The 14281-nt window shown below is 31.9% G+C and overlaps 1 protein-coding gene and 1 long non-coding RNA gene across 5 annotated transcripts in view; one reads left to right on the plus strand and one right to left on the minus strand.

Moving 5' to 3' along the window:
• The window catches only part of LOC135130317 (monocarboxylate transporter 12), a 57205-nt gene that overhangs the window by 20700 nt on the left and 22224 nt on the right, over positions 1-14281 (plus strand). The window contains exons 4-6 of one of the 2 annotated variants that reach the window (XM_064057680.1): positions 5035-5154; positions 7192-8370; positions 8423-8623. In XM_064057680.1, the coding sequence (XP_063913750.1) occupies positions 5035-5154; positions 7192-8370; positions 8423-8623 (1500 nt within the window). Of the gene's footprint in view, positions 1-5034; positions 5155-7191; positions 8371-8422; positions 8624-14281 lie in introns of those variants that run through there. The other variant, XM_064057681.1, reaches the window with a different exon arrangement.
• Positions 9970-12067, minus strand: LOC135130365 (uncharacterized). 3 transcript variants are annotated; one of them, XR_010280747.1, is made up of 3 exons: positions 11279-12067; positions 11090-11228; positions 9970-11038 (listed from the first exon to the last, which is right to left on the minus strand). It is a non-coding gene; the product is annotated as an uncharacterized LOC135130365 (long non-coding RNA). The 3 variants fall into 3 exon arrangements; XR_010280746.1 differs by having other exon boundaries at positions 9970-10550; positions 10601-11228; positions 11279-12065; XR_010280745.1 differs by having other exon boundaries at positions 9970-11228.

A 14281-nucleotide genomic window follows, 5' to 3' on the forward strand; every position in this document is an offset into this window, starting at 1 on the left:
GGTATATCGCTTTGGGGAGGTGCAGTGTAATACTAATGATAACAGTATTTCATTCCCAAATTTTCGGGAAAACGGAGTGAGCCGTTCCCGATTTAATTAAAAAAATAAATTGACTCTTTTTTGCACATTTTGGATAGGATTTATTCGGCAAAATTTTGAGATGACGTCATTAATTTTGTGGGAAGGGATAAACGCATAATTTTTTTTTAACGATTTACCATGATTACGATAACCTTAAAATATTTACAAGACTTCAGAGCGTTCGGTTTTGCAAAATCAAAGTTATATTGCAAAATATTGTTATTCAGTTTTGAAAGTTTTGCAAAAATTCTGGATGTCTAGGGTGAAAACTCGACACGGATTCACACAACACAAAGTCAGGAGTATCTTATTTTTCGAAATTAAAATTTTATTGGTGATGGGGACGATTAGCCAAATTTTAGTTAGTATTTAACCATCTACATGATATTCCTAATATACAGCGTGTTATTGAAAGGTACATACAAAATAAAATCGGCAATTAGTCTCGAAATATGGGTGCTAAAAGTTAAAAAAAGTTCAGGTAAAAGTGTTCTCCTTTTAGAGATAATATCTCTGGTTTCTATAGCAACATTTAGTCTTGAGAAAAGTTTTATTGTTACAGTTGCTAGGATTTGCTAAAATAAATTAATTTTACATATTTATCCTTCAGTAGCGTCTAAAAATGTTGGATAAAGGTTAATTTTCCCCTTATAATTTTGAAAACACAAAATAAGTTTTTCAGACTTCTTAGACTTCGCGAAGAACTGTCAATTTTTGTTGTACGTACCTTTCAATAACACCCTATATATACAAAATTTGATAACAATCGCTCCAGTAATTTCGGAGATTACTTGTCTAATAAAAATGGATACAGACAAATAGACAGACAAACAGACAAACGGAAATGGGAGACCACTTTTTTCGTACTCTGGAGGTCATGACACATTGAAAAAATATGAAAGTGGCAATTCGGCCGATGGACTCGATGACTATACTTCCTTAGCTTATGGTCGGGAAGTAAAAATCTAAATGATTTAAGTCTGCCGAACGAGCCGGCCAATGCTCTAGTCTCCCTCGACCCATCCAACGATTGTTAAAATTTGTATTTAACCACCGTCTGACATCTACAGAAAAATCTATAGAGGCGCCATCAAGTTCAAACCACATGTTACGTTCTCCGGCTAGTGAAATATTTTCTATTAATTCTTGATATTCGTTATTTAAAAAAATTGGTTCAAAGTGTTTAGACAGTACTTCCCTCGCTGTCCGAAACTTGACGACTGTTGTGTTTTTTTTCTCATTACATTTTTGTAGTGGGGAATTAAAAAAAATGCGATGACGTCATCAACATTTTTGCAAGGACACGTATATCAGGTGGGATAGATGTAGTGTAATACTTAGAATAAAATTATTGTATTCCCAAATTTTCGGGAAAATGAATTGGGTCGTTTTGAATTTTGATTTGTAATAATCAATAAAATAACGAAACAATTTACTCACGTATACGACGTGTATTAGGAGAGGCAACTGAAAATCGTTTATGTATAAGCATTCTTAATTTAAGACGACAAGCATAACACTTGCTGAGACTGTATACGTGAGAGTCAAACAGAGAAACTGTAAACAAAACCGGTGGTCGTCTAGAGATTTTTATTGCTTCGACTTCCGCTTATTATATAAAACATTGGGTTTTATTTTAATTTTTGACGGTGGAATTCACAATTGGTTGATTATAACATGTCTATACCACATTCGCGGAACCTAGTCAGCGCACAAAACAAATGCACGTCTGTAATGTTAAAGTAAATGTAAATAAGACGAACAGACAGACGGACAGACGGACAGACGGACAGACAGACGGACAGACAGACGGAAATGGGAGACCTATTTCTTCGTCTTCTAGGGGCCATGAAAGATCGAGAAAACGTAAAAGTAGAGAGTCAGCCGAGAGACTCGATTACAATACTTGCTTTGCTTACGCTCGGGAAGTAAAAATTGGTCGAAAGTTGTTTCGACAGAACTTTCCTCGCTCGTGAAATACAATGATTTTTTTTTTAATTACCCTGTATACGCAAATCCAAAAAATATTAATGGAATGATAAATCACAAATACAGACTCATCATATTTTGTACATTTTAGATACGATTTATTCGGCAAACTTTTAAGTTGACGTGATCAATTTTTTGGAGGGGATAAGCAAATATATTTTGGCTAAAAATTTAGTATGATCTTTATAACCTTAAAACATCTGCAAGATATCAACGCATTCGGTGTAGCAAATTCAAAATGAAATCACAAAATGTTGATTTATGATTTTGATTTTTTTTCCAAAAATTTTAACGTTTCGGGTAAAAACTCAATACGAAATCATAAACTTCATGTATAGTACTATGTTATTTTATACAATTTGAAACCCATTTACTGTGTACAATTTTGAAGTGGCGTCATCACATGATTGGTGGGAATGATAGACAAATTTCGGTTAGCGTTTTACAATCTACATGATATACTTAATATAAATACAAAATTTAACAACAATCGGCACAGTACTTTCTGAGATTATCTGTCCATTAAAAATCCGGGACGGCAGACGGACAGACAGACAGACAGACAGACAGACAGACGGAAACGGGAGACCTATAGAAAAAGTAAAAATTAAGAAAACTTTGACCAGTCATACGATTGGATGATATCTGTGGCCCAAGAAGTTGATTCTTAATTATTCTAGCCCAAAAATTAAAAACAGATTTATGTTTTTATCCTCTTACTCGTACAACGTGTGTATTTTCTAAATCCCAGTAGTGATTATTACGCAAGCTGAAAATTACTGCCCGCGAAAATCAGATTGATAATAATATGTTTTTTGCCTCTTTCATATTCCCAGAGCAGCCAACTACAGAATTTCATCCGGGGTTGATAAAAAGCTTGGACTTTTGTATAATGGATTGGATGGGAATTTTCTTTCTTTAAAATTGTTTGCACTAATGTAAAGTGAATTCCAACATCTTATGCAACTGCGCTAGTGCTTCGTCGGGGTTGATTTTCAAAAATTTCGATGACTTGTTCTTCTACTCTTGGTGTTCTCGTAGTACTTTTTTTTTCTACATGAAGAAAAATTTGTAATTTCAGTAAATAAAATTTGATTTTGTAATTTTAATTTTTCGTAGTCGTAGTCGCAGAAAAAGTATAGTATACAACTCGAGTGGTAAGCCTATTCCACACTCCCTCGAATTACGCGACTCGCTGCGCTCGTGGCTGCAAAGTCGTGTGTAATAGGCTGCAATAACGCTATAATGAAAACCCTTGAAAACTATATTTTTAAATCAGCGGCAAATAAATTGAAAGAGCCAGTGCCGAAACTAGCTATAGGCGAAGTAGGCCCTTGCCTAGGGGCGCCAACGACAAGGGGCGCCAAATTCGTCCAAAAATTATGTTGTACTAACCAAGAATGATTTTTTTTGTTTCCTTTTTTTATATTTTATTATAGTATCTGTTTTGTATACTTATTAAAAAATATAAGTAAAATTGTTCTGTAAAATTGAATTTTTTATGTGTAAAGGATGGGCGCCTAACGCAAGGTTCGCCTATACCAAAATATTCTCTAGTCTCAGCACTGGAAAGAGCAGACAAATTCTCTACCAATATCATTAATAAATAAATATGATGATAAAGATGATCCCAAAATAGATCCTTGGCGGACACCAGGGGTACAAGCCGTATGCCTGAGAAACTAAAACTCTGTCCATTTTATCAAAATTCTAACTGGATTTTAAAAAACTCCTGCATTTTTCCTCTGACATGATCAAATTCTGATTGTACAAAATTTTACTATGTAATAAATATATTATAGAAGATGTAGATATCCACACAAGTTACTAATAGTATATTATTAACTAAGGTTGTGAAGACAGACATTCTAGACCGAGCGCAAATTAGAACCTGAGACGCGCAGCGTCGAGGGCTCTAAAGCGCGAGGTCTAGAATTGGCTTCACAAACGTGGTTAATATACTATTTTTTCCACTAGTAGCCCATTTGAGGTTTGCGAATTTTCAAAATGTTTTTTCTGAAGTGCATCAAAAAAAACGTGTACTCACGTCATTTTAGTAAGCTTTGGAATTTTATTATTTTTTGACAATCCAGAAATGGTCCAGAACTTTTGTTTTAATTTCCTCCATATTTCCCGTTTTTAATAAATTTTTGTGTGAAAAATGTTGTAAAGTGAACCATCATGTACCCCTCCCCATTCCGTCGTATTTACGCGACCGCGACAAATTTGGCTGAAAAAGGTATGGACCTTTTATCGTTAAAGCGACACGGGGAATGGAAATCCTCCAGCATAGCAGAAGGATACAACGACGGCTCGATCTTCAATAAAAAAAAAATCGCCGAAATCGTCCAAAGCTCATCTACGGCAAATCAAGTCAAACCAAATCGGAACTATGATTCAATTTCAGTACCGTAAACTTCATTTTCACTCCCATCAACTTCATCAACGTTGTTTCACCAATTTATCCTCAATTTATAATCAATTCAGGCTTTGGAAATCATTCCAGGGCATAATTTAAAAGCAAATTTTCCAAAATGATCGTTTTCAGGTTATGTCTCAGTTTTTCTGACAGTTGTGGACAGTTGTCACATTAGGTGGCCAACTTCACGTTTACATTATTGACCAAGGTTTACAATTTTCCAAATTACAGACCTCTAGACAAGTCGACAATTAGCCATTGTAATGCTACTAGTGGAAAAAATGAATTTATTCAAACGTACGCCAGAAGATATAATATTAATCATGCTTTATCTGATACTTGTTAGTTTATAACATACGAGTATAACACTTATAACGTTCAAATAGTATGAATTATGTTAGAGAAATTAATTTTTGGCTATTTTATTTTATGAATTATGTTTTTAAGAATGTAATTAATGTTATATATTATTTATTATTATCTACCTATATCAAAATTAATGTGTTAATAATTACTGTACTAACGTAATAAAATTTCTGTTACAGCTGATGGTGTTACTTACTCTTTTGGTGTATTTTACGACGAATTTTTAAATTACTTTGCGGAAGGAAAAGCTGCAACTGCATGGATACTTTCCATCTTGGTGGGCGTAACCTTGTGTTCAGGTTAGTTTTCCAGTTTCGTATTTACGTAAGAGAAAATTTAATATTAAACAACCAAATTATCGTGATAATAACGAGATGATAAATCCTAGTATCACCAAAAATTGTCTGCGAAATATGTCGCCTTCTTAGATAATAACGTCATCTTGACGAAAGTCTAACTAATTTTATGTTTTCTCTACGTTTTTAACAGCTTCTAGAATACGAAAGTGAGGACATGACGGTCCCCCCTTTCCCTATATCTGTCATATTTTTAACATTACACATATAAGTTATCGCAAGAAAAATAATTATAGGGTACGATTTGTCTCGAAATCATTACTTTTATTGTGTGTGCAAGATGTCCCAAAATAATTAATGAATAGAAAAAGAGTAGGTAGATGTTCTACGAACTGCGAAACGCCAAGTATGACAACAGAATGTAGCTTTGGAAGATAATAATCAACAATGTATAAAAATTAACTTTTTTGAGATACATCCAGTGTTTGATGAAGATAAATAAATACGTTCATTATGATAGTCGTATGTAGGTACTTAATAAATAAATCTCATTATGAATTAATTTATTGAGATAGTTGATGGGATGAGGTCATCAAGGGTTTATAGATGGTAAATATATAAATTTTACTTAATACTGTATCTTGCCAAAATTTCGTTACGTAAACGTAATGTTTGAAATTAACAGAAGAAATTTGTAGTCCATTTTTTGGAGACAATTATTCGCACTGGTGAAGTTAAAAATAGCGACGGCTAGTCAAACCACGAGTATACAAATTTTATTTATTAATGTAGTATCTGTCTTGAGCAATGTTTTGAAAAGACGTTTTCATTGTTGTAATAAGATGAATATATTGTCATACACAAAAAAGCAGCATTACGCATAGAAAGCGTTTCAAAAAGAAGAGGAAGGAATAATTCCGCAATCCAAATTTCGAAATAAATTCTAATGTAATCTTTTAGAGATGAGGTCATTATTTTTCGTGGTATAAAGATGAAAAACAAATTTTAGTTAAGGCTCTGCAATTATCGATGGTAGTTTTTATAATTTTTGGAATAATTTTTAATTACTTCATGAAGCCTAATCAAATTGGCAAAAGATTTTATTAAAATGAAATTATATGAAGCCTCTCAAACAAGAGTATAGAAAACATTCTTGTATAATGTTTTCATAGTAACTTTTTCAACTGGTGAATTAAAATATGAACATAACTTACCAGGTTTAACAAATGTAATAAAAGCATTGATAAAGTTAAAATTAGATCCTCGGTGAGATCTGTGTTAACATTACAATTAGTTAAACATCAAGAAATAATAATCATTTTCATTTAAAGTCCCGTTAATTAGCAATATTTTTTTTTCGTTTATTATTTTAGTTATTAGATGATAACTTTATCACTTATACTTTCGCAAGGACGCTCTTTAGTGTTTGAACAAATAAAATTATCTTTATTAGTGCAACTAAACACATGGTCATTGTCATTCTTTATCGAAGAATTATGAATAAATTAATGGTAATTGCAACACAAATCGTTATTACAAAAGCAAATCCTGTAACAACAGTTATCAAGCGTTCAACAAAAAAAGTTCTCGTTTTACGTTCTAAGTTACAAAATTGTTATATAAATTAAAAAAAAAACGATGTTGTATGTTTCGGTTGTTTTGAAACTTCCGAAAATGTCCTGATAAAGATATGTCAACTTCGAATAAATTTACTACTACTCTACAACAATTTCGTTTAATAAAATACTTAGATATAAATTTTATAACTTCCTTACATCGAGATTATTCCGTTAACAAACATTTAAACTAGAATTTTCTCCATGTATTCGTTATAGGTACATATTTAGACCATATTTCTACGACCTGATTCAAAAACTAACTAAGAAACGTTCACTTTCTAAAAGTGAAGTGAAAAAAGAATCGATTTATGTTATTTATACACAAGAATAACACTTGTTGCAAATTTTTTCCGGAAAATTTGTGACAACAAAGAACGAATTAATTGTTTAAAACTGTTAATAAAGTATATACATTTTTCAGGTCCTATCTCAAGTTCGTTTGTGAATCGTTGGGGCTGCCGCCTAGTAACCATCGCTGGTGCTGTACTTGCTAGTATATGCATGATCTTGTCAGTCTTTGCCAAAAACGTAACGACTCTGTATTTTACCATTGGAATAGGCACAGGTCTGGGTTTTGGTCTTATATATTTGCCAGCAATTGTAAGTGTAACAACTTATTTTGAAAAAAAGAGATCCTTAGCTACTGGCATAGCAGTATGTGGTTCGGGTTTTGGAACATTTGTCTTTGCCCCCATTATCACCAAGTTATTATCAGAATACGGCTGGAGAGGAGCTATGCTAATAATAGCCGGCACTGTCTTAGAATGTATTATATTCGGAGCATTATTTCGACCTTTAGAACAAGAGAAAAATGCACAACCCGAAATGATTGTTAGTCTTAAACAAACCGACGGTAAACTAGATTTACATGTATCTGAAGATAATTTACAATTTTCGACTAAAATTAATGGAAACGCTGAAATAGATCGTCCCCATAGTATGAGTCACTTTTCAGTGCCTAAAGGAAATAAATCAACAGAAGACAATAAAAGTATACCAAACGGTAAAAACCATCAAAACTCTAGAATGGCGTTAAGTCAGCCAACCCTAGTAGCACCACCTGAACGTCCTTACCAGCCACGTTATGGAAGCCAAAGTTTACGAAAATACGGTCCATTAGATAAACCTGATGTTTTTTATCAAGGTAGTTTAAAAAACATATCATCATATCGTTCCCGTCTTGATTTAAAACACAATGAGGATTCTACGTTTTTGGGTCGAAGACATTCTTCCATAGGTTACAGAAGGCGACATTTCGAAAGCGATACGTCAGGAATACTATTATGTGGAATTATCCCGTGTTCACAAGAAACTAAAGATACTTTAAAAGAAATGTTAGATGTTTCTCTTTTTAATGACTGGATTTTTATTATATTTACCTTAAGCAATTTTCTTACAAGTGTAGGCTTCAACGTTCCTTACGTTTATATAGTTCCGAAAGCAAAAAGTCTGGATCTTTCTGCAGAAGAAGCAAGTATGCTTCTATCGATCATCGGCATAGCCAATACAGTTGGTCGAATCATTCTAGGATATATTTCCGATAAACCCTGGGTGAATCGTCTCACTGTTTACAACTGGTGCTTAACACTTTGTGGAGTAGGTATGTCTAACAGAATGCTTTTACAATAAATAAATATTTATTTTATTTGTAGCAACAACATTGAGTGCTTTCTGTCCTACATTCTACAGTTTGGCATTGTACGCGAGTGTTTTTGGGTTTACAATAGGCGCGTATGTTGGTCTTACTTCTGTAATTTTAGTCGATTTGCTGGGACTTGAAAAACTTACCAATGCATTTGGACTTCTGCTTTTATTTCAAGGTGTAGCTTCACTTATTGGACCACCAATTGCAGGTATGTATTAATATACCATATGATTAAAAAAGGGAGGGAGGACAATACAGTGGTCTTGGACAATAAAGTGTCTAGAAATAAAAGCAATCTTTTAGATAATTTACATTTAATTCCTACTGACCTATTCTGGTCAATGAGGTCAGTTTTGGATTCGAATTTACCTTGTAAAAACTGTTTAAATAATTTTCGTCCTTGCTTCAGTATAACAATGAATCTTGAGTTAAAAATGGAATGCATGAATGTTAGAGTTAAGTTACCGTAGCGATACAAAAGCTACTGGTTTAGATCATGCACACCGTAATAATCTAATAATGCATTCCACGTTGTTTTGAAGTCAGTCCACCTTCCTAAAACTGTGGAACTATGAAATTTAAAACAGATGAATGCGTAATCAAATAAGGCTGATTGACATCATAGTCAAAATTGTAACATATGGATAGAACTTTTTAAATGGCAGATAATTTTATGACTCCTCTTTTGAGAGCTTATTTCATTTTACATGATACCATAATTAAAAAAAAACAGCGTTACAAAAAAAAAGAAACAAACATATTTATTGATATGAACTTTTTGGACCTTTTAACAGCAACGAAACCTCTTATCTGCTTTATTTTAACTAAAAGTGTTGGAGAAACGCATTTTGCAGATAATAAGGTCGTCTAATTAATATTAATTTTTTTAAGAACTAACCAAAAGTATTTTCCTTTTTTTTGGATTGCTGTTTTTTTTTTAAACTTTGGTGTGTAGTATGAAATACGCTCTCAAACAAGGGGGCATTCTCTCCCAATACTATATAAAACATTTTTCGCTATATGTCGTAGTTTTGTCGGTTCAAGGTCACAGCACGTCACTATAACGTCAATCAGCATCATTTGATTTTTCTCCACGGTTCTATAGCTAAAGAGGGGGTGAGACTCATACGCAGTCCGAGAAAATAAAAGTTGTTCTGTTATTCTTACACAAGTAACATACTCGTATTTAGAATAGAAACAAGCTTGATGCAATATTCGATTTTAGCAGTTAAATACTTAAAACAAAATTTAATGACTCAAACTTTAGTGCCATGGATAACTAAAGTACATACTTGGAAATTTTATATTGATACATATGTGTTATATCTATATATATATATACGTCAATAATAACTTTTGGCCTCGCGCCAGATTTAGGCAACAAGTAATGGGAGTATATGAAAACCACATCCTAGCCTCAAACCTGTCATATCAGTGTTCAAATTTGTATTTATGGTTGCATCATTTACAACAACCGAATGCTTGACACGTTGTAAAGTAGGTAAATATTTGGAGTTATAGTTTAAACTGTTTTCGAGTAAAAGAAAGAAAAAGTGGTATGAATCAGTTTATTCAGAAACAATTTTTTGGAATTAAAACAGCCACATAGAGGCTGAAGAAATTAAGATAATCAAAGAGAAAAGAAAACAACTTAAAACTAGGAAAGCTTACTTCGTAGTAAGTGCAATTATATTCTATGAACATTTAATACTACTATAAAACACCAAAGTAGATTATTCATATTTCTTATGAAGTTAGAGATTGCAATTATTAACAAAGTTGACAACGTATGGATAAAGTTAAATATATATCTTTTAGTCAAAAGAGGTGTCTGCATAATTTGTTACAGTGTGTTTGCAGGTATATTTGTACAATGCAGCAGCTGCTGCATTCACTATCCAAATGTAATGTATAAATAATGATTTGTCTGGTGTATGGTGCGGTCTTAAAATTAGGTATTTTTACTATATTTCAATTGGATAAATATTTTTACGCATATTTGTAAATTCTCGTGCTTTGCCAGTTTTAGACGTTGGAATTTTAATTATTAGCGTATCGTTTTTGTCTTGAATGCCGTCATTATTTTTCAATTTATCCATTCCACATGCTCCTACAACTTCTAATAAAAAATAAACCTAAAACATAATGATTTATAGACAATGTGATTGACCTTGTTTGAGATCACCTTTAACATCGTGTACATTTAATCACGGGCTTCTGTTAAAAATTTTGGTAAGTCTTCTCTTGTAAATATATTTGATTTCTTGGCAATGTAACCTATATTTTTTGCTTGAAAACTTGGTGTACTTAGATATATCTATGCTGTTTTTTATTAACAGAGTTGACTTTAACTACGACTATGCAGCCCAAAGTGTTAAAGATTTCACAGAATTTGCTTTTTCAGCGAAATACTCGTATGCAATGAGGTGTTCTCCATATATTTTGCATGGTTGTTTCTGCGCAAAAAAAAAAAAATTCATACCGCTTTTCATAAACTGTGGCTGAGTTTTTAGGTAATAAATTTGATATATTATCTGCCAGTTTTTGCAAGTTCGGTCGAATGCATGTAAACTGCTTGTTATTATTGCTATCCATCTCTATTTTGCAATTGCTGCAGATCTTTCTGCAAGCAAAAATATTAAAAGTGCCGAAAAATAAGAGGTATGCTTCATACTTTCATTTAAAATGGGCATGTAAGCTAATAATCTGTTCTGTAATAATAATAAAAGCTTATTATAGGTTATGTAGATACAAGAAAATTGTTCAAATTCTTCCTTTCCGCATACTCCTACAACTTCGAATAAAAAATATACCTAAAACATTATGTTTTATAGACAATGTGATTGACCTTCTTTGAGATTACCTTTGACATTAGGTACATTAATCACGGGCCTCTGTTAAAAATTTTCGTAAGTTTTCTCTTGTAAATATATTTGATTTCTGGGAAACATAACCTATATTTTTTGCTTGAGAACTTGGTGTACTTAGATTATATCTATGCTGTTTTATATTAACAGAGTTGACTTTAACAACGACTATGTAGCCCAAAATGTTGATTTCACAGAATTTTCTTTTTCAGCGAAATACTCGTATGCAAAATGAGATATTCTCCATATAATGTTTTCCATGGTTGTTTCTGCACCCAACAAAAACTTATTACAGGTTATGTGGATACACATTGTTCGCTGCCATAGAATGTCGCTGCACTTCAAGAAATCCGCTGTTGCCATGCAAGGTTGCGACGTTGCGAGATTACGCGCAAATTTAGTTAATAAATTATATTTATAAAATTAATAAACCGGATGTGTTTCTAATAACTAATAAAAAGGGTTATCAAAGAGTATAGAATTACTGCTAAACCGAAAAACAATTTATAACCTTGTAAAATGTAATTGTGGAGGTAGATAATACTAATATGACAACACCGCATTTAATTTCTGTGCCGATTTTTGAACATAGAAAAAGCACATTACTGCGCGATTTCGAAAAAAGAAACATTACTATTTTTTAGCAGCTTTTAACCTCTCTTTTTATATTTCTCCAAGAAAGGCGTACATGTCAATTTTAAAATACCAGTTTAAGTTGGAGTAAGAAATTTACTTTTATGGTTGTGTGTACAGGCACTTCTACAATTAGCAGTACAAGTTTTTGTTAATCTCTTAAACTATTTTTCTACTTATGGAGCCAATCTGGATATTTGCTTAAGGGTGTGCTTTAAATTTTAGGAATTAATATCTTGGAACGTCATGCATCGTTTCCATACATTTTTGAGCTTCTGTTTTATTTTCTAATCACTTGGAATTTCATTTCCAAAAACAAAAATTGTACTTGAAATGATAGATATGAAGCTCATTATTCCGAAACATGTAATTATAAGATCAAATGTTACTATGCATGAAATGTATTATTTGATATAAAGTAACTTTTGATATCGCATTCTTTAGATTTTTTTCATGGGTACTTTACAGTTAATAGTATCACCATGAAATTGTTTCTTAGATTTGTTTTTCTTTCTTCCGGTATTTGAATCACAATTTGATAATCTTAAAACAACGACAATTAATTTAACTTTAGCTTGAGTTGTGAACCTGAAAGTTGTTTTGTATGAATTTGTGTGACAAAAGTGTACTAAAGATGAAAATAATTACTTATACTCTTTTATAATCATTAATTACATTTGTAGCAATTTTTGGCCTCTCGTATTTTATATTATTTTATCCAAGAAACAAGCGAAATTTGAAAAACCAGTTTAATATTTTAATGGAGCAGTAATTATGAACCCAAATGTTGCTATGGATAAAAACTATTATTTGATTTAAATTAACTTTTGGAATCACAGTCTTTGGATTTTTTTCGTAGATACTCCACAGTAAACAACATAATTATAAATATGTCCCTTTGATTTATTAATTTCTCAATCCGCCGATATTTGAAAGACGATTTGGTATTCTTAAAACAAGGGTTACTAATTTAATGTCCCCTTGGACTGTGAGCCTGAAAGTTGTTTTGTATGAATCCATATGGGGTCAAAGTGTACTAAAGATGAAAAGAATGACTTCGTTTATAGCAACTTTTGGCCTCTCGTGTTTAATATTTCTCCAAGAATGTTTTTAATTTTGTAAGATATTGGGCCAATAAAACAGACACAGACAACATTATTTGCAATTCTTCCAACCACCTATGGATTCATAAAATATCAACTTTTGCATCTTTAATTGAAATATTGTTCAATTCTAATCTAAACCATGAAAACTATAATAAAGAACTTCAGTCCATAAAACAAATTGCAATAAATAATGACTTTAAAGTAAAATTAATCCACAATCTAATTGACAAAATAAGATACAAAATTAAAAAAAAAACAATGTTGCTCGTTGTTCAAAACGGACCATGATACTAAGGAAGACATAGGTAGATATTATTTTCTGGATTTTATTGAAACATTATCTTACAAAATTAAAAACATACTAAATAGAGTGAATAAAAATGTTAATATTTCATTTATAAAAATTAATTCAACCAGAAATCAGTTACTGAACAACAAAGATAAAATTACTTAACTAGATAAAGCCGGAGTCTATCAATTACAATTTGAATGTTGAGATTGTGCCTTAAATTTTACGAATCCATATCGTGAAATAATACACCTCATGAATTTCACCGGCTTGTGTTGAAATTTCGGGTTTCCAATTTTAAATTTATTAATCTAGTACTTCGTTCCAAAAACAAAATTGTGCCCGGAATGATGGGTTAATTACCTGTTTTCACATATACGAAGCGCACGAGTCCGAAAGTTACCTAACATGCAATTATGAGGCTAAATGTTGCTATGGATGAAAACTATTATTTGACTTAAAGTAACTTTTGGCATCACAGTCTTTAGATCTTTTTTCATAGGTATTTTACACTTAACAACATCATTATGAATTTATTTCTTAGATTTATTTCTCAATCCACCAATATTTGTCTTAACCTCATAGAAAATGTTTCGTCTTATGGAAAAAATCTGAATCTTTACACTTGGGGGTGTGCCTGAATATATAGCACCGAATATTGCCTCACATGAATTTTACTGCCTCGATTTGACCAAATTTTGGGTTTCCGATTTTAGATTTAATCATGTTCCTAGTATTTTAAGATATGTTAGCACATGAGTCCGAAATTATGAGGCCAAGAGTTTCTATGGATGAAAGCCATTATTTGATTTAAAGTAACTTTTGGCATCACAATCTTTAGATTTTTTTAATAGTTACTTCACAATTAATAACACAATTATGACTTTTTCTTTTAGGTTTATTTCTCTTATCTGTTATTAAAATAACTGCTATTAAGTTAATTTTAGCTTGGGTTGTAAGTTTGAAAGTTG

Source organism: Zophobas morio, unplaced genomic scaffold, assembly GCF_036711695.1.
Source record: "Zophobas morio isolate AGI-343-1 ecotype UQ-CSIRO unplaced genomic scaffold, CSIRO_AGI_Zmor_V1 ptg000017l, whole genome shotgun sequence".
Classification (NCBI taxonomy): domain Eukaryota; kingdom Metazoa; phylum Arthropoda; class Insecta; order Coleoptera; family Tenebrionidae; genus Zophobas; species Zophobas morio.